The sequence below is a fragment of the Pteropus medius genome, unplaced genomic scaffold (assembly GCF_902729225.1).
Source record: "Pteropus medius unplaced genomic scaffold, Ma_sr-lr_union100, whole genome shotgun sequence".
Taxonomy (NCBI): Eukaryota; Metazoa; Chordata; class Mammalia; order Chiroptera; family Pteropodidae; genus Pteropus; species Pteropus medius.
Genome location: NW_024346062.1, coordinates 13472095 through 13493189, shown reverse-complemented (window position 1 = coordinate 13493189; position 21095 = coordinate 13472095). Strand labels below are relative to the sequence as shown.

Below are 21095 nucleotides of genomic sequence, written 5' to 3'. Positions count from 1 at the left end.
ATTTGAGATATGCAGACAGAGAATGACAAAATTAATATATTTTATTATGAATATTGCATAAATTACTGTAGAATATGCTGAACATCAGTTCGTTGCTTTATTTCTTGGCCAGATTCATATTCCTGAGATAAGTTTTTATTTAATGCCAATGCTTTCATTAGGCAAAACTTTTTGAAATGCATTTAACAGAATTAAAAATCTTCCATTCACTTACTTGAACTCCAAAAGATTCATTTCATGGCGATAATCCCCCTGGACCATCTTTAAATTTGAAATTTGCTCAGAATTGGAAGCCTCTATTTTTCCTAAGAGCTGCATTACCTAATGAAAGTACAAAAAGGAACTTTTTGTGTATGTGAACAAAATCACTAGCACTTACATTAATTATACTTTTTTTCTAAAGAAGTCAGAAAATAGGCTTGAGCCTAAAGCATGTTCGCATTTAAAAACAAGTTTTTTTTCAAAGGAATGATTCAATAGTTATAGAACTATCAGAGACAGAATAATAGGGTAATGTTCCTTTCTGCTGTCTATAATATTCTTTTGATAGTAGGCTACCTAATGAAGTAACAAAAACATTCTTTGACATTTGTTTGTTAATTTGATTATTTACTTTCTGTCTTCCCACTATATCCTCTATCACCATTATACCCTCAGTGCACATCAGATGGCCAATGGTAAAAGCTCACCAAATACTTATTGAATAAATGTTTAAATGCACAGTTAGGCTCTGAGAAAAACACAATAGAGTGGCCTAATATTAGGCCTCAGGAATTTCCAGGTAGAATTCTGACATGAGCACAAGCAAATCCCAAGTGAAATGACTTAGGGCATGTAAAGGTAGGAAAAACTAAGTTTTACTGCTCAGAGTTAGGATAAGAGTGTGTTTTCCACATTGCCAGAAACTTGAGGAAGTTCCTTAAGGTAAAAGAACTGGATTGGAAAATAGTTGCAGAGTTACAGCACATAATCAAGACTAAACCAACTAACATCAAGGAGAATGAAACCAAACGATTGGCTTTGGCCAAACAATTCAGATCCTAAAACAAATGGTCATATGGAGGAGAGTGGACACTTAACAAAATCAGAGCTCTCTTAGAAAAAGAGGTGAATAATGGAAGGGTTTGAATAGATTAATATTTGGTGGGCAACCAGTAACACATGAATGGCTGTTTACAGGAGGTACGCTTAAGGCAGGATTGCTTTAATAATAAAATAATAGACAAATCCATTCCTGGCAAAAGTGAGGAAAAAGAAAGCAGGCAGAGCAATATTGTTAGATAAAAATGTTCAAGGCAAAATATGTTAAATGGGCAAAGATGGTCATTCTTATAGATGAAGAGTGGAATCCACAGTGAAAAATTAAGAGTTTTGAACCTTAATTTACTTTATATATTGAACTGAAAAGAAATAGCTATAGAATTGCAAGGATGCCCTGATTTTTCTTCAGAACATATAGAATTATAAAGATGAACTAATGGAGACAATATAGTAGTGATTTTAAATGACTTCTCCTGACTACTGGTCAAATAAGTAAAATATAAGTTAAGGATATAGGAAGATATGAAAATATAAAATTTATTTAGTACATATACCAAACAATCTATCTTGCTAACAGCAAACATTCATGCTTTCCCAGTGCCCACAGAACTTCGCGACAAGCAAGCACACGCATGACTATAAACTCTCAAATTATTCTAAAAAGCAGGAAAAACTCTGATTATAACTCTAAGTACACTGCTCTAAAGCTTGTTAAAAGTATAAAGAAACAAAAATCTAACCATTTGAGTAAACACTTTTAATTCTATCACTTATTTCCACTGTTTCACATGAAAATGTGCCTCCCAGATCTTCTACTATGAGGAAAGAGCATAATTGGCCAAAGACCTTGATATTTGAGCTCAAAATCCATCACCATATTTCCCACTGGCTTCTCCCAGCCGATGTCTGAGTAATATCTTTGATGAGTGACTTTGGCTCAAGGAACTTGGTGAAACTTTGTTAGAATAGAATTTCAATCTCAGACTTTCCTTCTCTGCCTTTTTCACAGGAGTCAATTATGTATTGCAGTCTGATGGCTCTCTTCATCTCCTCCGGTCTCCTCCCCATTTTCCTTCACAGTTTTTTCCCTCAAGTATCTTGCACATCTAATTTCTTTATTGCATTTGCTTCTCAAAGGGCTAATGCAAGTGTCAAAGAATAAATTAATTCTGCAATTACAATTTACTTAGAAAAGGATAATGAAAACATTACATATCAAAAAAACACAACCACATCTATAATCAGAGATAAATTTTGTGACATTAAATGTTTCCATAATTATAGAAGACAGAATGAAGCTATGTATACCATTTATTTCCCAAAATTAAAAAGAAAGAATAACAAACCTAACCAAAGGAAAATAGGATAAAGAAATTGACAAATTGGAGTAGGCAGAACAGCTGTCATCCTTGAAACCGGTGTTAATGCTGTGTTAGATGGCCAAAGGGATTTGCAACTGTAATTAAGTTTACAGACCTTGAAGTAGGGACATTATCTTGTTTTATCTAAGTTGGCCTAGTCTAATTACATGAACCCCTAAAAGCAGAGAACTTTCTTTAGCTGGAGCCGGAGGCAGCTAATATATTTCAAAACTTGAGTGAAATAGATATTTTTCTGAGAAAAAGTAACTTACTAATGCTGACCCTTGAATATATAGAATGTTTGAACAGACCAATTTCTATAGAAAAAAACTGAGCAAATATATCAAAGGACTACTTCCTCCACCAAAACATCAGGCCCAGAGAGTTTCAGAGGCAAAGTTACCAAATTTTTAAAGAATAGAAAATTATAGTACTCTTTACATTGATTCAGAGTGTAGAAAAAGAAGAGAAACTTTCAAATTATTTCCTGAAGCCAGTGCAACATTGATTCTAAAATCTGAAAAAATTGTACACACAAACCACACACCTACACGCACACAAACACATTATAATCAAGTGCAATTTATTTTTTAAAAGGGATAGTTTAATAGTAGGAAATGTATCAATACAAATAATTATTCTGGTAAAACTCTGGAGAAAACTCACATGATTATCTCCACAAATGCCGAAAAGGCATTTGACAAACATTCCTAATCATTTCTGATTAAAAAAAACAACAACAGTAAAATAGGAATAGTTGCATATTAAACATGTTTATTGAGGATAAGGGACACACTGGCGGCCTTTCTTTTAAAGTCAGGAACAAGAGCAGGCTGCCCACTTCATGGCACTACTATTTAATATTATACTGGGGTTATTAATCAAAGTGATTAGAAAAGGGAGAGAAATTATGTGTATGAAAATGGAAAAAGATGAGGTAAAATTATTTTAAAATGTGATTGTGCCTGAAAAAAACGTGGAAAATTACTGGTGTCGAGAATAGAATTCACTAAGTTAGTGGAATATAAAATTAATATAGTCTTCGTGATATAGCAACTAGTCAGAAGATATAATGAAATCCCCACCACAATAAACTAAAGCCAGAAAAGGTAACAAAATATCAAAATACATTTAAGAAGAAATGATGTCAAAACTATATGAGGAAAATTTGAAACTATCCCTAAAGGATATAAAAGCAAACCTGAACAGTGGGAAGCACATGATGTTATTGGATACTCATAACATTCAGCATTGACTATGTCAATGTTAAAGTTAATTTGTAAATTTAACACAATTTTAACAAATTTAAAGCCGAGTTTATTTGTTGATTTATTTGCTGGAACTGAATAGGTTGATTTAAAAATCACATACAAAAACAATTATCACCAAAAAAAGGGAGGGCGGGGAAAGCAATGGAAGAGACTAGCCCTACTAGTAAAAATACTATGAGGCTTCAATAACATAATAATTAAGACATATCCTATACTAGGAAAACCTCCAAATAGATCAAGGATTTAAATGTAACCAATAAAGCACTGAAAATGACAAGAAAATATGAGCAATTCTTTTAAGTCTTTCTAACTGTGACTCAAAATTCCAGAAGCCACAAACAAAATGACGGATAAATTCACCTACAAATAGAGAACATATGCATGTCAAAAGACAAATGACAAACTGGGAAAATGTATTTGCAGCTCATATCATAGAGAAAATGTTCTTCTCCCTAACATATAAAGAGCTCCTGCAAATTGAGAAGAAAAAGAAAAATAGGCCAATAGGGAAATGGATAAAAGACATGAACAGACTACTCACTGAAAAAGAAATATAAATAGCTTTTAAATATAAGAAGATTCTCAACCTCATTCATAATAAGAAAGGTAATTACACAGAGATGCTGTCTTTTTCCTATAAGAATGGCAAATTTCAAAAGTCAAACACTCATTTGTGAGGCAATGGGGATGTAAGACAATTCAGTTGCTTGTGGGTGTGTAGTATGCTAGAAGTCCTACAGGGAACAAGATCTTTCAAAATAACAAACATGTACCTTTGACCCAGCAATCCCATTTCTGGTATTTATCCTACAGACACACACGTACACGGAAAATGCTATAAATGCAAGGTTACATTGCAGTATTGTTCGAAAGAGTAAAATATTGAAAAGAACCAAATGTCCATCATTAGAGATTGGTTAAATGAACTGTTATACACAGAAAAAGGGTATGCAGTTGTTAAACAAATGAATACGGAAGCTCTCCATGTCTTGATATGGTGGATCTCCAGCATATGTTTGTTTAGGTAGATGCATTGTACCTAGATATATTGTAACATATACAATACGCTATTCCTTTGTGTAATAAAGGGGAAAATAAGACTACTTATTTGCATTTGTTTGTATCTGCATAAAGATATACCAAAATGATCCACAATTGACTGGTAAAAATGGTTATCTATAAGAGGCATGAAAGAATGTGATAATTAGTGACAAAAGTGGGAGTGAAAATTCTCAGGGCATATTATTTTACATAGTTTCAATTCTTGGATCATATGTATACATTACCTGTTTTTTTTTTTTAAAAAAAAAAACAGAAGAAACTTTATAGTCCAATGTCACTCTTGAATTTAGATACAAAATAAAGTATTACACAATAGCTACGTAGCTTTCATTACAGAAATTCAAGAATGTTTCAGTATTGGAAAATGTATTAACATAGCACATTAGAATCTCAAAGAGGTCTATGACCATGCTACCCTGAACAAGCCTGATCCCATCTGATCTTGGAAGGTAAGCAGGGTCAGGCCTGGTTAGTACTTGGATAGGAGACCACCTAGGAAGACCAGGTGCTATAGGCATAAAAAATTAAAAAGTAAGGGATTATAAGCTGACAAGGTCCTTGAAATCTGTGAGGTCAACCAAGGGTTGCCTCGCCTAAAAATAAAATAAAATAAAATAAAATAAAATAAAATAAAATAAAATAAAATAAAATAAAATAAAATAAAATAAAATAAAATAAAATAATAAAATAATAAAATAATAAAATAATAAAATAAATAAAATAAATAAAATAAATAAAATAAATAAAATAAATAAAATATAAAATAAAAAAATAATATAAAATATAAAATAAAAAAATAAAATAAAATAGCCAAAGAAGTAAATAAACAAGCAAAAACTCAAATCAAAAAACAAGATGGTGATGTAGGCACTCATTGATGTCTAAAAAGCATTCAATAAAACTAAATGTTCAGTCCTACAAAAACTAAAGTAGGAATTGATGGATAATTCCTTTACATGATTAAAAATATATCAAATCAACACCCAACAGCATAGTCAGGAACCAGATAAGTTTGCCTTCTATGATAACTTTTATTTAGCAGTGTTCTAGAAGTTCTAGCCAAGACCTTAGGAAAAAAGTAATGAGGTATTATATCAGAAAACTGGAGATAAAATTGTCATAATTTGTTGTTGATATGATTGAGTACCTTGAAAAACTAAGAGAATTGACCTAGAAACTATTAGGACTAATTAGATGGGTGCATAGGAGGATGAACAAGCGGAGCCTCACGGGACTGGAGAAAACTGTGCCCCGTGAACCTCTGCTCTTGATAAACTGGCTTCCAGAAACAAATCACCAAACACCAAACTTTACTTCCCTAGTTCCCAAAGAATTTCCACTTTGTTCTGCCCAAAGGACTTCAAAAGAAATGTGCTTGTTTCACATAAGACATGAGACAAGGTGGCACACAGAAGACTTTGCATTAGCGCTTTTAGTCCAAACACTGGCTTGGAAGATGAGAAAGGGGAGAGACATTTCAAGCAGGAAAGAACCAGGACAGCATGGAGGCCATGCAATATCTTGGATTGAGTGGGGACCTCCCTGCAGCTAGTTCAGTATCACTGGTTATAAAGGACAAGCCATAGGCATAGGAGGTGAACTGAAGAGAGAAGCAGAGGCCTGTGTAGAGATGGCCTTTAATACCCAGGCAAATGGTCTTGTATATTATTTTGTAAGAGACATAACCCATTGCAGTGATGTACATGATCAAGTCATGTATGTTGGAACTTTAATAACACCTACCCTGAGAAAATCTTTTGTTTATAGTCCTTGGTTCTACAGTCTTTGTGGGGAACCCAGAGAGGAAGGAAGTAATGGCAACAGTGGCATCAAGTGGCATACTTAATTGGGTGGGTGCGTTGAAACACAGGAGGCACTCATTACATATTTGTCGATTGAACTGACAGTATTCATGGTGTATATGCATGAGCTGTTTAAACTTTTTGGAAGAAAAGACTTCTGTTGAACAATTACCACTTGACTGGGCATGTTGATAAACTATAGGGATCTGACTTCTGGCAGTAACACATAAGCGTTCCATCTATTTTCAGTTACCTTCATATCCAAATTCTTAGAAACAATTTCTAGGGCAGACACGAGCTCTTTAATTGTTTTTTCAATTTGCTGGTGCTCGTGCCTGATGAAATGAATGTCTTCAGAAAGCTTCATGATGCTGGAATCACATCTAGTGGTAAGATGGAAATTGTTTGTGAGATCAGTATGTTCATAACATTTTTAATACTATAGTAGGATCTGTGCATTGATTTGATGCCAAAAGTTCTAAAGTTCTTTGAAAAATGAGTTGGTAGATGTGGGAGAATATACAGGACTCTCCTTCATATTTTTTCTTCTCTTCCTAATGGGAAAGAAACCAAGTCAGATATTAAAACTCTGGCCCAAACCAGAAAAACTGAGTTGGAGTAGATGAAGACATTGGAGTAGAGTTGGAGACTGGGGGAAAATTTTAGATTTTCAGCCTGATATGTTAACTCAGTCATAGGAGTTCCAACAGATTTTAATGTTTTGAGACTATTTCTGCTTCCTATGGTTAGGCAAAACTGAAATTCTTCTATATCACATTGTAAATCCACTTTTCTCTCATTAGCCTCTTTTCTTGGTTCCCAGATTGTTAATTCTCCTCTGCTAGAAAAAAATGTCCTAGCCCACCAAAGTCTTTCAACCCATCTTCAAAATACAATTTACATCCTCTTACTCCCAATCAAAACTTCTGCTCTTTGAGTGGTCTCAGTCGAGTATTGTCTTATGTAAGGAAAAAAAAAATCCACAGTAACATGTGAATGAAGCCTTGGCCTATAAATTGCCTTTAGTATTTTTCGGAAGGAACTCAATGGATATGGGGTAGGAGTTGAAGATTAACCATCTTCCCAGCATGTCAGGGAACCCCACCCTGCTACCACCACTCATGGCTCTCTTGGGGAAGAGCAGATTACCTATTGTATTGATCATAAGTTTCAGGGTTCCTTCAAAACCCTTACTAGCTGCCTTGAATAATGTTACTTCATACGGTTATTGAAGGATGAATGGAGGTAATGAATGCAAAGCGCTTAGCCAGTGCCTCACAGGGAGGGACCTCCCACACAAGATCAGCAGTTATTATTTACGCTACTTGGCACTTGTCACCTGTTCATTTTCACCTCCCCGCCAACCCTGCCAGCTCATCCCACACTCTGCAGTTAAGGATTAGTGGTTTTCCAAAGCTGTGCTCTATATTCCAAAAGGAAGTTTCTCCTTTCCTCTTTTGGAGTGATTTTGTTTCTGTTAAAATAACACAAGTCTATTATAAAAAATTTTCACATACCAAAAGAACAAAGAGGAGAATTGATATCCCGAATTCTACTTTTCAGAAATAATCATTGTTAATGGTTGTCATTGAATTCACCACACACACACACACAGAGATGGGAGGAAGAAAGAAATATAATAAACTAATTTTAGAATATTTGTATTGTATATGCCAACTTTGTTAAAAATGTTACATTGAAATTTAATTTAATTTAACCTAAGGAAAGCGAACTGTAGTGAAAAATGAAGAAATTACTGAACTTAAGATATATAGTTCTTTACTACCAGAGATATTTTTTAAAAAGAAGTTATAAAAAGCTGTCATAAATTGGAATCATGCTTTTTACACTTACCATTTCAACTTTAGACATTACTTATTGACCATGTGCCAAAAACTGAGGAAATAAATAAGTTTATATACTTGTTCTTTAACAGTTTTTGTTCATATTTTGTTTTTTTAAAAATGTCAAGTTACATGACATTTACATTGTTCTATAACTAGATTTCTCACTGTCATTTAATCTTTATTCTATATTTAGAGCCTATATTCATTGACAGTCCTTTTAAACCATGATTTCTGAGACTCTTATTTTGATTTATTCCTTGGCTATCCAGATTTTGCCATCCAGATTTCGAAAGAGAGCCTCAAGAATATTGGAATCTTTAAGTTCTTGAGTGCTTGAGAATGTCTGTTTGTTCTCTTATACTTGAAAGATAACTCATTTAACATCACTGGACCACTTTTTCTTTTGTTCAGAACAAGATAGATGTTGATCCATTCTTTTCTGGCATTGGTTGAAGTAGAGAAGTCCGAGGTGACATTTTATGTGATCTGTTTTGTCTGCCTAGGTATGTCTAATGATTCTTTTTACTTCTAATGATTCTTTATTCTTTATGTTCAGTAACTTCAATCAGGATATCTTGGTATAACTGTTCTTATATTAACTTTTCTGGGGTTAGTTTTTTCTTTTGAGCAGCACATTCAAATCTCTGGCAAGAAAGCTTTCTTCTCTTATATCTATGAATACTTTTTTTTTTTTTTCTGAATAATTTGTTTTGCTTCTTCAGGAGCTCCTATTAGGTCTATGTGGAATGAGTTTTACTGATCTGCCACATACATCATTTCTCTATAAGCATTTTTACATTAAAAACCATTTTCTTTTTGTCTTATATGGTTTGCTCATGCTTGTTTTTTTTTAAATAACTTATTTCTAGTCATATTTATTCTATTTGGAGGGCTTCTAAAGCAGATTTAATCTCTGTAATATTTTAATTTTTTCTTTCACTATATCCCTGAGCAATTCCAGTTTATCTATCTCCTTTTGTTACCTGAAATCTCTTTTTTGGGGGGTAAACCCTTTTATCTCATATTTTTATCAAAGTGAAACATGCCTATATTTAAAAGTCAATAATAACAAAAGACTAATAACAGAGTATAGTAGTTTCTTGCTCAGCCTCTCCCTACTTCTCAGTTCCTCTCCTGAGAGGCAAGTGCCCACTTTTACCCACAGTTTTGGAGGTTCCTATGCAGCCGACGTCTTTTGAGGATTCTTTAGTGTAAAACTAAGTCATTTTCAGCTTATCTCACAGCTTAAAATTGATTTTATTACATCTGTAAGTTAGTTGCCATATGTCCATCTGTCTTCTAGATTCTAAGGTTTCTATGCTAATATCTCTGGTCTTTGTGGGTTTATGTTTTAAAGAGAAAATCTTTTTACTGTAGATTTAGTGGGGCTTTTGGAAGAAGCAAAATTACATGTAACTTCAATCAGCAATATCTGATCTTTTTCTTTTGCTCTTAATTTCTTTGAACCTTTTATTTTAACTCTTCTTGTGTTTTGAGGGTAATTCCTCTCATGAGGCATATTAATCACCCTTATGTTTTTATGTCTATCTCTATCTAGCCTATCTAATCTATCTAATCTCTAATCTATGTAATTTATCTAATCTATCTATGGATGGTGGTGGTGATGATTTTTATGCACAAGCTAGATTCTTCCGAACTACCACTCTTACTTTTTTTAATGATTCTGGCTACCTGCAGAAGATCATTGAGTGGGTGTTTGGTGGAGAGTAGATTATATCCTCTACTCAGGTTTGTCTGAGTAGAAATCTGTTATTTTCTTAGGCTTGGGGGTGGGGAGTGCACATCTCCCCCATTTTATTCTCAAAAACCAGATTGTACATCTCAGAGCAAATCATTAAGTCATAGATTTTCTGTTGTGACACTATCATCTCCTCTCCTTCCTCGTTGTGCTGTACTTCAGCCAGTTTCTCTCAGGTATGAATTGGCAAAGAGAAAGGTCCTAGATGATAACTATCATGATTGCATCTTCAGCTACACCTACCCAGCTGTTCTGTATCACTGATCTGAATCTCTACAGGGACATTTTCTATCTCTCCTATGACCTACCCAAGCCCCTAGGTATTAGTGCTCTATTGAAATTATTTGGCCTATGCCTTTCAGGATGATGACTCTTGATTTGGAGGAAATCATTATGTTTAAGGTCTAAGGAGGACTCTATCACCCCAAACATCACAGACCCACTCTGCTTGGGTTTGGCAGTTATGGCAGCTTCCATATCATATTAAAGATGGAGTTTCTTTTCTTTTTCTTTTAAACTGGCACTGAGATGTCTCAAGTGAGAGGAGTAAAACTATCTTTGTCCTACTATCTTTAAACAGAAGTCCTCACTCTTAACTTTTTGAAAGCTGGCAATATCCATATCATTATTGTTTTTTCAAAGGATGTGACTTTTGCTTTTAATCACATGTCTACACAATTTGTCATTTTTGTTTTTTTCATATGCAGATCTGCCTTTGGGTCCCAAATAGCCTAAGGTGCCTAGAGGGTTGGCTTCTTCTGGCTGCTGCTACAGATTGCAAGCCAGAGCCATCCCTGCGGGTGCCCTTTACAGACTCAACTTTTCCTTTTTTGCAGTTAAGACTAATCTACTGAATAGAGGAGAGGGTGCGAGAAGCAGGCCAGACAATTTTGAGAACCTCATCTCATTGGAAGTACTTTCTTTTAAACTGCCACTGTAGTGGGGTGGAAAATACAGTGTAAAATTCGAAGCACATTGTAGTTATCAAATATTGAGTTTGATTTATGAAGCAATAAATTGCTAAGAATTATGTTAAAATAATCAATTTCATTTATGCCAAAATGCAAATTGAAATTAAGGTCCATAATTAAAACAATAATTAATCTGCCTCAGTTTGTCCATTAGTCAATTGCCTGGTAAAAATACGGAAAAGAAACAGAAGAGGAAAAGTGAATTTAAATCTCATGGCTTTCAGCCAGATTCTGTCTCAGATTACCAAATAGATTGAAGAAAATTTTTATAAAAGAAAGACATTTCAAGGAAAAATAAAACCTTGTCTTCAAACCACTATTTAAGATTGAAGAGGAAGGTAAGTAAGAGACAAGAGAGGAAGATGGATGAATAGGAGGCTCTTGATTTTCATTCCTCCCATAGGTATTCCAAGTAAACAACTATGCACGGATCAATTTCTTGTGAGAAAATTTCCTTGGGAGAAAGAAACTAGAGACTCCTACACATCAGGCAAATAAGAAAATATCTCTATCAAAATGGGTAGAAAAAGCTGAGACACACTCATGTCATAAACCCCATCCCTGGCGCAGTGCCTTATAATTGGGAGGGAACCCCCAAATCCCAGCTTCTCCCCGAGGAGTGAAGGATTTGGACCACACATGTAGCTCTCTAACTTTTACAACTATCATTTGAGAGACTGGCTCTGAATTCACCTATCTCTGAGAGTTAGTGGGGTTCAGTTGTGAGTCCCCTGGGAACACAGAAAACAAAGAAGTGATTTTAAATGGCCACAAGATTAAAAAATGGACAAAGGACCTGAACAGACATTTGTTGGAAGATGATATACAAATGGCCAACAGGTTCATGAAAAGATGCTCACTGTCACTAATCATCAGGGAAATGCAAATCAAAACCATGATGAGATACTACCTCATATCTGTTGAGATGGCTATTATCAAGAAATAAAATGTAAGTGTTGGAGCGTATGTGGAGGAAAGGGAACCTTTGTATACTATTGGCAGGAATGTAAATTGGTACAGCCATTACAGAAAACAGCATGGAGGTTTTTCAAAAAACTAAAAATAGATAATGTCTAGCAAACCCCCTCTTCTGAAAATATGCCCAAAGGAAATGAAATCGGTACCTGGAAGAAATATCTGTACTCCCATGTTCATTGCAGCAATATTCAGATAGCCAAGCTATGGAAACCACTTAGATATACATTGATGGATGAATGGATAAAGAAATTGTGGTATATGTACACACACAAACACACATAGAGGAGTACTTTCAGCCTCATAAAAGATATTGCCATTTAAGACCACATGAACCTGATGGACATTATCATAAGTAAAATATGCTAGGCACAAAGACAAAAACTGCATGATTTCACTTACAATATAAAAATGTCAAATACAGAGAAGCAGAGAGTAGAATAGTGGTTAAGGGTAAAGAGGTGAGGGAAATGGGGAGATATTGGTCAAAGGATGTGAAGTTGCAGTTATGTTGGATGAGTAAGACTAAAGACCTGGTGGTCCAGCAGGGCTGAAGAATGGAAATAAGCCGAGAGTAAATTTCAGGAGCCCTCATTACACACAAAAAAGATAACTGTGACAAGATATGTTAATTATATTGCCTGTGGTAATCATTTTATGATGTATATGTATATCAAGTCATCATGTTGTGTACCTAAAATATATACAACTTTTTATTTTAAAGAAAAGACAAACCAAAAGAACCGGAGTGGAGCAAAGAGAGTTGAATGTCTTCTTGATATTATGTATTAGGTGTCATATTTGGTCATTAACACTTCAGAGTGGTTAACAAAATGGAGGTAGAGGTATTCCAGGAGGGAGGCAAGAGGTGCTGGGCAGGAGATGTAGAGATAGGGAGGTGTTTATGGTGAGCCATTCACAAGTCATCTTCGATGTGTCCACCAGAGTGGTCCTGCCATTGTCAATACCTACAGATTTTTACTGAACTGTATACCATTAATTCTTTTGATTTTAGAAATCTCAAAAGATGTTATTCAAAATTTTATCCATTGGCAGTAAATCCTTTTTCTTAGACTTTAATATGTAATTCTCGTGTATTTTAAATGGTTTAATAATTAGAATTTAACTCTTGGGGATTTTATATGTGGTCATGAGGGCGTGTTTTTGTATGAATGCTGGCATTTGCACAGTTGAGATCTGTAAAGAGAAGACTCTTGTCACTTGTAGATCAAATGACATTCTGTATGAGACTTTTATAGAAAAATCGGATCTCAAAGGTAGCATAAGGTTTTCAAAATCTATGACATAATTTCTCAATTACCATTTCATCGGTTTACCTTAATGTAAAGACAGTATCTTGTTTGGAATTTTTGAGAACAATACGGAACTTATTTGAGAATGGGAATCGAGTGGCCAAGAACTGACTGCTAAATGTTAGTTAATATGCTGCTTCTCACCTGGCTACTCTTCCTCGAAGATCTCCAACTCCGTGAAGATGTTTGGTGTTTAGCTCTTGGACTGCAAAATTAGTTCCTGTGGCCGCCTGATCTCGAACTCTTATTTGGTCTTCTAAAATCTGTAATTTTGAGTAAAATTCCCATTAATTTTCCATCACACATGATAAAAAAATATCGTTTAAAGCAGAGGTTACAAAATCGAATGCATTCCCTAGTTAGGTTGATAGTGTAAATGAGTGAGAGAGTGCTATGTCAGAGAGAAGCCACTCCTGCTTTATCCCAGGAAGGCAGTAATGGCTTAATTCCAGCTGATTGTCACCAGGAAAGAACAATGGTTTAACAGTACTTTAGAATCCAGAAATCCAGATTTAAATACTGACATCTTATTCAAAATCTTTTATAAGCACTCTATGGGCCAAAAAAAAAATATATTTGTACTGTTTGGCAATGGGTTGTCATTTGGCCATCATTGATACAAAAGCTTTTCATGAAAACCTATTTCAGAGTTGGTGGTAAGTTTCGGAAAAAAAGGATCTTTCAAATGGCATCAGGCAAGGCCTTTCACAGATTGAATCAGAACATAATGAAGCTAATACAACTAACACAAGCAAATCTGACTCAAACTGTTTCATACACACAGAGTAAAAAAGGTTTACTGTTCTAAATATTTTTAGAGAACACGAGAGATTTATGGCTCAACTATCTTCACATTATATCTAGATATTCTGAAATAGAGCTGACTCTATTTCAGATTGGTAGTCCCAAGAACAGTAGTTTTTTAATTTTTTGCACTCATATAAAAATATTACTTTAATAATTGAAAAACTTCTGCTTGTCCATAGAAAAATTTATATCTTACTTGACATTCAAATAAATTCCAGTGTAAAGTGAGGGCATATAAAAAAGAATTTGTATTTACTCAGAAAAAAGTGCGAGTATAATGACTTTGGAAAACTCATCAATTTGATGTGGGAAACTATACATATGTGTGTGTGTGTGTGTGTGTGTGTATACACACATATATATGTATAAATACATATATATATATATTTTTTAGGCAAGGCAACACTTGGTTGACCTCACAGATTGGAAGGACCTTGTCAGTTTACAATCCCTTGCTTTTTATTTTTTATGCCTACAGCACCTGGTTTTCCTAGGTGGTCTCCCATCCAAGTACTAACCAAGCCCAACCCTGATTAGCTTCCGAGATCAGACTCCCAGGATCGGGCTTGTTCAGGGTGACATGGCCATAGACTTTATTTGCTATATTTGACCAAGGCCTGAACTATGTTTAAACTTATGTTTATTAATTTTCTGATGAAAAGAAAGATTTTTTGTAGCAAATGAATTATAGGAATTTCAAAGACCATATACAGAATCTTGCCCATTTGTAAGCCAGCAGATTAAGACAACCTAAGAGCAAAGAAAGGTTTAACAGAAGACATAAAAGTGTCAAAAACACTAGCTAGAGTTTGTTTGTTTGTTTGTTTTTAGTTTTTCATTTGTGTAGGGTCTTAGTCCAGGTGGCTATAACAAAATACCACAGACTGGGTAGCTTATAAAAACAAAAATTTATTTCTCACAATTCCGGAGGCTGGAGGTCCAAGATCAGAGTACCAGCATAGGCCAGTTCTGCTGGGGGCCATCTTTTGGGTTGCAGACTGCCAACTATTTGCTGTGTCCTTACATGGTGAAAGGGACTGGGGAGCTCTGTGGAATATCTTTTATGAGAAGACTATTTTATTCATGAGAACTCCATCTTCATGACCTAAACACCGCCCAAAGTCCCCACCTCCTGATACCATCACATTGGGCATTAGGATTGCATTATGAATTTGTGGGGAACACATAAGGACCATAACAGTAGGTGTTGTGTATGCTTTGTTTTAATAAAGAACAGTGATGAAAGGGTACTTGCCCTACTAAGTACTAAAAAATTTTATAAAATAAGGATAAGTAAATCAGTATAGATAAACAGATGTATATTGCTAAATAGATTAATTAATGTAATGAAAACCATGGTAAATCTAAGAAAGAAATATGCTATACGTGAGATTCACAAATCAATGGGGGAGCAATTTCACAAATGGTTTTGAGATCTCTGATAACTTATTCAGAAAACAATCCATTTAGATCTTGGCTTCATGTCATACATCAATATAGATTTTGGAAAACTAGAGTATAAATAAAAAGTTAAATCATAAAAATAACAGATAATAGAGGAAGTCATTTCATCTTTGAAGAAATTTCTTAGAAAATAATGAGAGAAATCACAAAGCAAAATATTGGAATGCTTAACTTTATATAGTACTTGTAAAAAACATTTTAAATATAATTTAGATATAAATAAAAAAATGGAAAAACATAACAGATCTTATTGCCAAGAGTTTCAGTGGTGTGCTACAATCAACATGGACCTGCTCGTGAGAGCTGATTGTGCATGCCTCCTCCTGTCTTTATGTTCAGTAACATCATACTGGTGTTTGAAATCAATTACAGTGAGAGTTGCACCATGTAAATAGGCAAACACTGCAAATCGGACTTTTATCACCCAGAAAAAAATTTATTGCTGATTGTTAAACATTTACCAACGTACTACTGGTTGTTATTCTTAAATTAATAATAAAACTCATCAAATCGAAAGAATTAAAAGCACTAACTCCCCCCCCCCGCCCCCCACCAAATAAATTGAATAAAGACATTATCAGATTATGGAGAGAGAAAATGCAAATCACTATAGTTACTTTTAAGAAGTTAAAAAGAAGGATCTCATTTCTATTCCCATCAAATTAGCAAAGATTAAAAGAATAAATCTTGATGCTGGAATTAGAACAGTGAAGAAAGCACTTTCATATAATACTAATTCAAGTGTGAATAGCTATATACTTTCTGGAAACCAATTTAGCAGCATGCATCAAAAGTTTTTACAGTGTTTATACCCTGATAGTTCTACTTCTAAGAATATATAGTATGGAAATAATTCAAATGCAGACATATATTTATGCACAAAGATATTTCAATATTAGAAGAATAATTAAGCAATCTTGGTATAGTACCACGCAAAGATCTTTTAATGACATATAGAAGACTTTATGATATAATTTATATTAAAGATTGTGCCTATAAATGTAGTCTTAGCCTCCTAAATGGGATGTCCGGATGCACTAGAGGGAGGTGCGTCTGAGTGTAGAGATTGCCATTTGGTGGTGGAATTGTGAGAACTTCTCTTCTTGGGTTTTAAATTTTTTCCCTAAGCTTTCAAAATTAATACAATGAACAAGTATTACTTGTATAAGTTGGGAGAAACACAGTAAATCAATGTTATACCTAAAATTCTCTTTTTTTGAGTTAAAAATAAAATTTAAACCATAATTAGCTGGCTGCTTAAAGAAAGGAATAATTTGATTTTAAAAAAGAACAAGCAATTTAACTACAGCAATTAAGGTCGATTAAGAAAAAAATTTTTTCATTCCTTTTAATGACTTAAGTCAGGCTTCAACTCATACTTGGATCCATCTTGCTAACAAATTTGCAAATAGGCTGTTCTGGTTAAGGAGTTTAGATTCTTTCAAAATACTTGAATAGCATCCATTTCTCTGTAAAATGCTTATTGCTTTATAGTCTTAGTTATTTACTAAAGGTAGCCTAACTGTTTATCTTCATAATGTTTTAACTACATTATCTATAACCTTTAAATTATTTTCTAATTCAGTTTTCTCTACAATCAGACCAGTCCTCTTTATTTTCCCTGTATATGTCAAACCCTTAACAGGATTGCATAGATTTTGAGATTACAGTTTTTGGGAACTTTTCTTCTCTTAATGCTAAGAATATTTTATTGAGGCATAAGTAATTTGTTTTAAAATGTACAAATCAAAGTTTGTATATGGATGAATTTTGACAAATATAATCAACCACAAAACAACTACCCAAATAAATATCTAGAACATTCTAGAAGATAGTTCTGAGAATGTGGTTCTCTTCAATTCCCAAGAAGTTTCGATTCCTAAATTAGGATCTTATTTTAGTGATAGTGCTACACTTACTTGACTTTCTCATCATCTCAGAGGCATTGAGCCCTTTATCTCTTGTTACTTTCATGACACTTTATTATGCCTGGAAATACCTTTAACCATTTTGAGAGTAGCCTTGAGTTTTAGGCAGAGGGGTCAATTCAGTATGTGCTAAATGCCAATAAAGTGCCTTTTAAAAATTCGCTAAGATTTTTTAAATTTCCACATTCCCTCAGATGCATTATAGGGTCTGCCAGGCCCTCCAAATAGAAAACAAATTAATAAATATCCTTAGCCTTAAATACACAGTCATGAGGTCATTGATAGGTCAATCTCATGTTATCTTTTGTTTGTTTTTTGTCTAGTCCACTATTGTCTCCAATAGTAGAAAATGAGAGCATTGTCATTAATTCTCATGATAATTCCACACATTTTTGGCTAGCTTCCTAAAGTGTATTCTGGAATGCTTGCCTGAAAGTTGCTACCCCAAGTTCATCGTGCCCCTTAACACTTTAAAAACAGGTCTGAAAGATATGTAGTAAAAACCTGTTTATCTTGGTTTAACCCAAGCATTTTCTTTATTGATCAGAGACTCTGTTTTCCCTTTGATACCTTAAACATCACTCTTTCATTCATTCATTCATCTATTCAGAAAATATTTACAGAGTGCTGACTACCTAGCAGGCATTCTCATCGCCTGGAGTAGGATTTAGCAGTGAACAAAACCAAATCCCTGCTGTCATGGAGATTATATTTTATAAGAGGAAAACAAACAATAAATTTAGACTTTTTTTGTGGTAAGTGCTATGGATAAAAATAATGTAGGGTTTAAGGGAGATTGTGACAGTTGAGATGGGGAGGGGTGCTATTTTATAGCATGCCAAGGGACTATTCTCTGATAAGATGATACCTTGGAGGGAATGAAGAACATTTCATAGGAATATCTAAGGGAAAATGATCTAGCCAGAGTGAATAGCAGGTGTAAAGGCCCTAAAGCTAGAGTGTTTGATATGTTCGAGGAAGAGCTGGGAGGCAGTATGGCCACAGTGAAGGAGAGAGCAGTGGGAGACGGAGCACAGAGAGACTATAATGGTCCTATGACCCTGCATTGGCACGGCATTATGAAAACCTCTATTTGAAATGGTTACATAGATAGAATCTTAGCGATTTAGACTAAGATAAGCACCTTAGCACAATATTTGACATAATGTTAAATAATTGCCGTTGCTGTCACATAGATAATCAACAAGTATTTTTTAAATATAATTTCTATCTACTTTTTGGCATAAATGTGCAATTGAAATACTTAATTGTTTTCCTCAGAGGCAACAAAATGGTAATCATTTAAACAGCAATAGCAACTCATTTCTACAGTTGAAAAATGACATTGATGGTTAATAATCTTTGTCAAGCAATGATGCCTCCATATAGGAAGTAAAGAACTACCTCAATGTTTTGGCTGAGTTTTTTGACGATGCTGGTGATGGTCTGGATATGGTTTTCCAGCAGCCTCCTGGCAAGTGACTCCTCTTTTCGAAAGCCATGGGTCCCCTGAAGACAAGCAGAGATGTCCTCCTTGATGCGGAAGGCTTGTTCCAGGAGGAATGCTATGGTGCGCTCCTGGCTGCTCAGTCTGTCTTCTAGCTGATTTCTCTGGGTGTTTGGAATGCCAGGAAGGAAAGAATGACCCCTGGTCAGGAAAAGGAAACAACACCAGAGGTGTTACAATAGTGACCCTGGAGGAGCCAGTGCCTGAGCTTGCATCTTCATTTCTACTCTTGTATTTTCTCCCCTATGAGAAATCTGGTAGGACTTTAGCAGCTGCATGGTTAGAATCTTGGTTTATGTTCCATTTAACAAACAGATATGACTTACGCCTTGATCTTGTATCATGCATTTTTTTATGTTTCCCAAGCCGGAGTTGTTCTATATTTTGCCTATTATTCTAACAGGCCAAGATGGATCCATATAAATTTAATATTTGTTAATTCAGTATCAAGAAGAGGGCTGTTTTCTTATAGCTGAAAAAAGAAAATAATGGCTCAAAGGCAAAGATTAACAACAGTTAGAAGTTCAGTGAAAAGTAAACAAAATAAATTAGAAGAGGAAAAGACAAAGGCTGTGGCTCTTTAGTGTTAGGACAAAGAAATAGGTAAAAATTTCCCTATTGGCATTAGCATACCACTCCTTTGCTTCACAGATAAACTTTTTGAAGGACAGCTACTTTTGTTGTGCCTTTTTCTTTATTTAGTTTTCTTTGCTTACTTTTGTGACCTGGTCTCTGAAGTCATACACCATCACTTTCTTAAAAGCAGGTCACTAAGTTCCATCAACACTCTTTGATGAGGAGGTGGTAAAATTAGCCTTGACCTCTTGAAAAATGAAGTATCAACGAATTTGTGGACCTTTAAAAACCACCACACCATCACAGTCATGTAACTGACTTCTGTCTCCAGTTGTACCTTTTCATGCACCCCCTCCTCCTGCAGTCTTCAGTATAATCTTGCTAGAAAGCAAATCTAAAGTTGTTCCGAGGTGAGGGTCTGGGGCCTGAGAAATGATGGAGGATAGTTCTGTGGGTCTCAGTGTCACTGCTGTGGTGAGGTGAAAGCCGGCATCACCCCAGTGGCGTGGGGAGGAGGAGGAGGAGGTGGAGTAGAGTGGTTAGTGGATGATGCGTGTTCCTTTGACGCAGCAAAGATTATAGGTTGGTGAGATTTAGAAAAAGTAAGATATATTGAAAATATATTTTAGAAGGAGGCAGGCCATGCTAGAGAAGGCCGTAGCCCTGTGGAATGTAGGAGGTGAAGAGATAAGATAGTACGCCCCAAAGGGAGGGGTGGGTTTCCAGTCACAAATGCTGTAACAATGCAGAAATGGGAAGGTGTGTTTATATCTGGGCCAGGATGGGAGGTCCTAGATGATCCATACGTGGGGTCATCTAGACTGACAGTTGGCTGCTATATAACTTTATGCCTACTCCACGTGTACTTACCCAGAATTTAGTCTGTTATTCATGAACTTCTAGGCATTGTCATGATATTATGATGGTATAATGAGGCTGAAGTTATGGGCAGTACTTTCTGTGCATCTGTTCGTAGCTGGTTTAGGCCAGCAGTTTTAATGGCCTTTGTGCTCTAGGATTTGGGGTAATTTATCACCCTAAAAGAGAAGTATTTCTGGGAGGTACTTAAGGAAAGTCTTCAGGGGAAGTTTCTATGGTTGCAGAGCTGGGCCTTGGCTCCTGTCGCTCACGACTAACTACCTAACAACAGGACACACTTTGGAACCATAGAAAATATTGCTATCGTCCATGGTGAGGCTCCTTCAACCACAGTGCACCTCTTGCTCAGCTCTAGTTGGTCTTTGGAGGAACATTTAGCTTCAGCTTCCCTGGGAAACTGAGTGAGAGAGTTGAGGTCTAGAGTGAACAAGTCCGCTCAAGTAAATCTGCCCCAGAGAGACATGACAGCTCATGGGAAACAGAGCACAGAAAGAAAGGAAATGGGTTACACTCTTCTTCAAGAGTTAAAGTT

General features: G+C 35.1%; 1 protein-coding gene and 2 pseudogenes across 1 annotated transcript in view; 1 reads left to right on the top strand and 2 right to left on the bottom strand.

The window, feature by feature from the left end:
- FAM81B (family with sequence similarity 81 member B) overlaps window positions 1-21095 on the bottom strand; it is a gene marked incomplete at its 5' end in the record, with an annotated part of 48000 nt that overhangs the window by 10972 nt on the left and 15933 nt on the right. Inside the window, 4 exons of the mRNA XM_039875116.1 lie at window positions 215-321; window positions 6791-6920; window positions 13547-13665; window positions 19006-19249. Of these exons, the coding sequence (XP_039731050.1) occupies window positions 215-321; window positions 6791-6920; window positions 13547-13665; window positions 19006-19249 (600 nt within the window). The remainder of the gene's footprint in view (window positions 1-214; window positions 322-6790; window positions 6921-13546; window positions 13666-19005; window positions 19250-21095) is intronic.
- On the top strand, window positions 5134-5252 carry LOC120612721 (uncharacterized; annotated as a pseudogene).
- Window positions 14679-14801, bottom strand: LOC120612612 (uncharacterized; annotated as a pseudogene).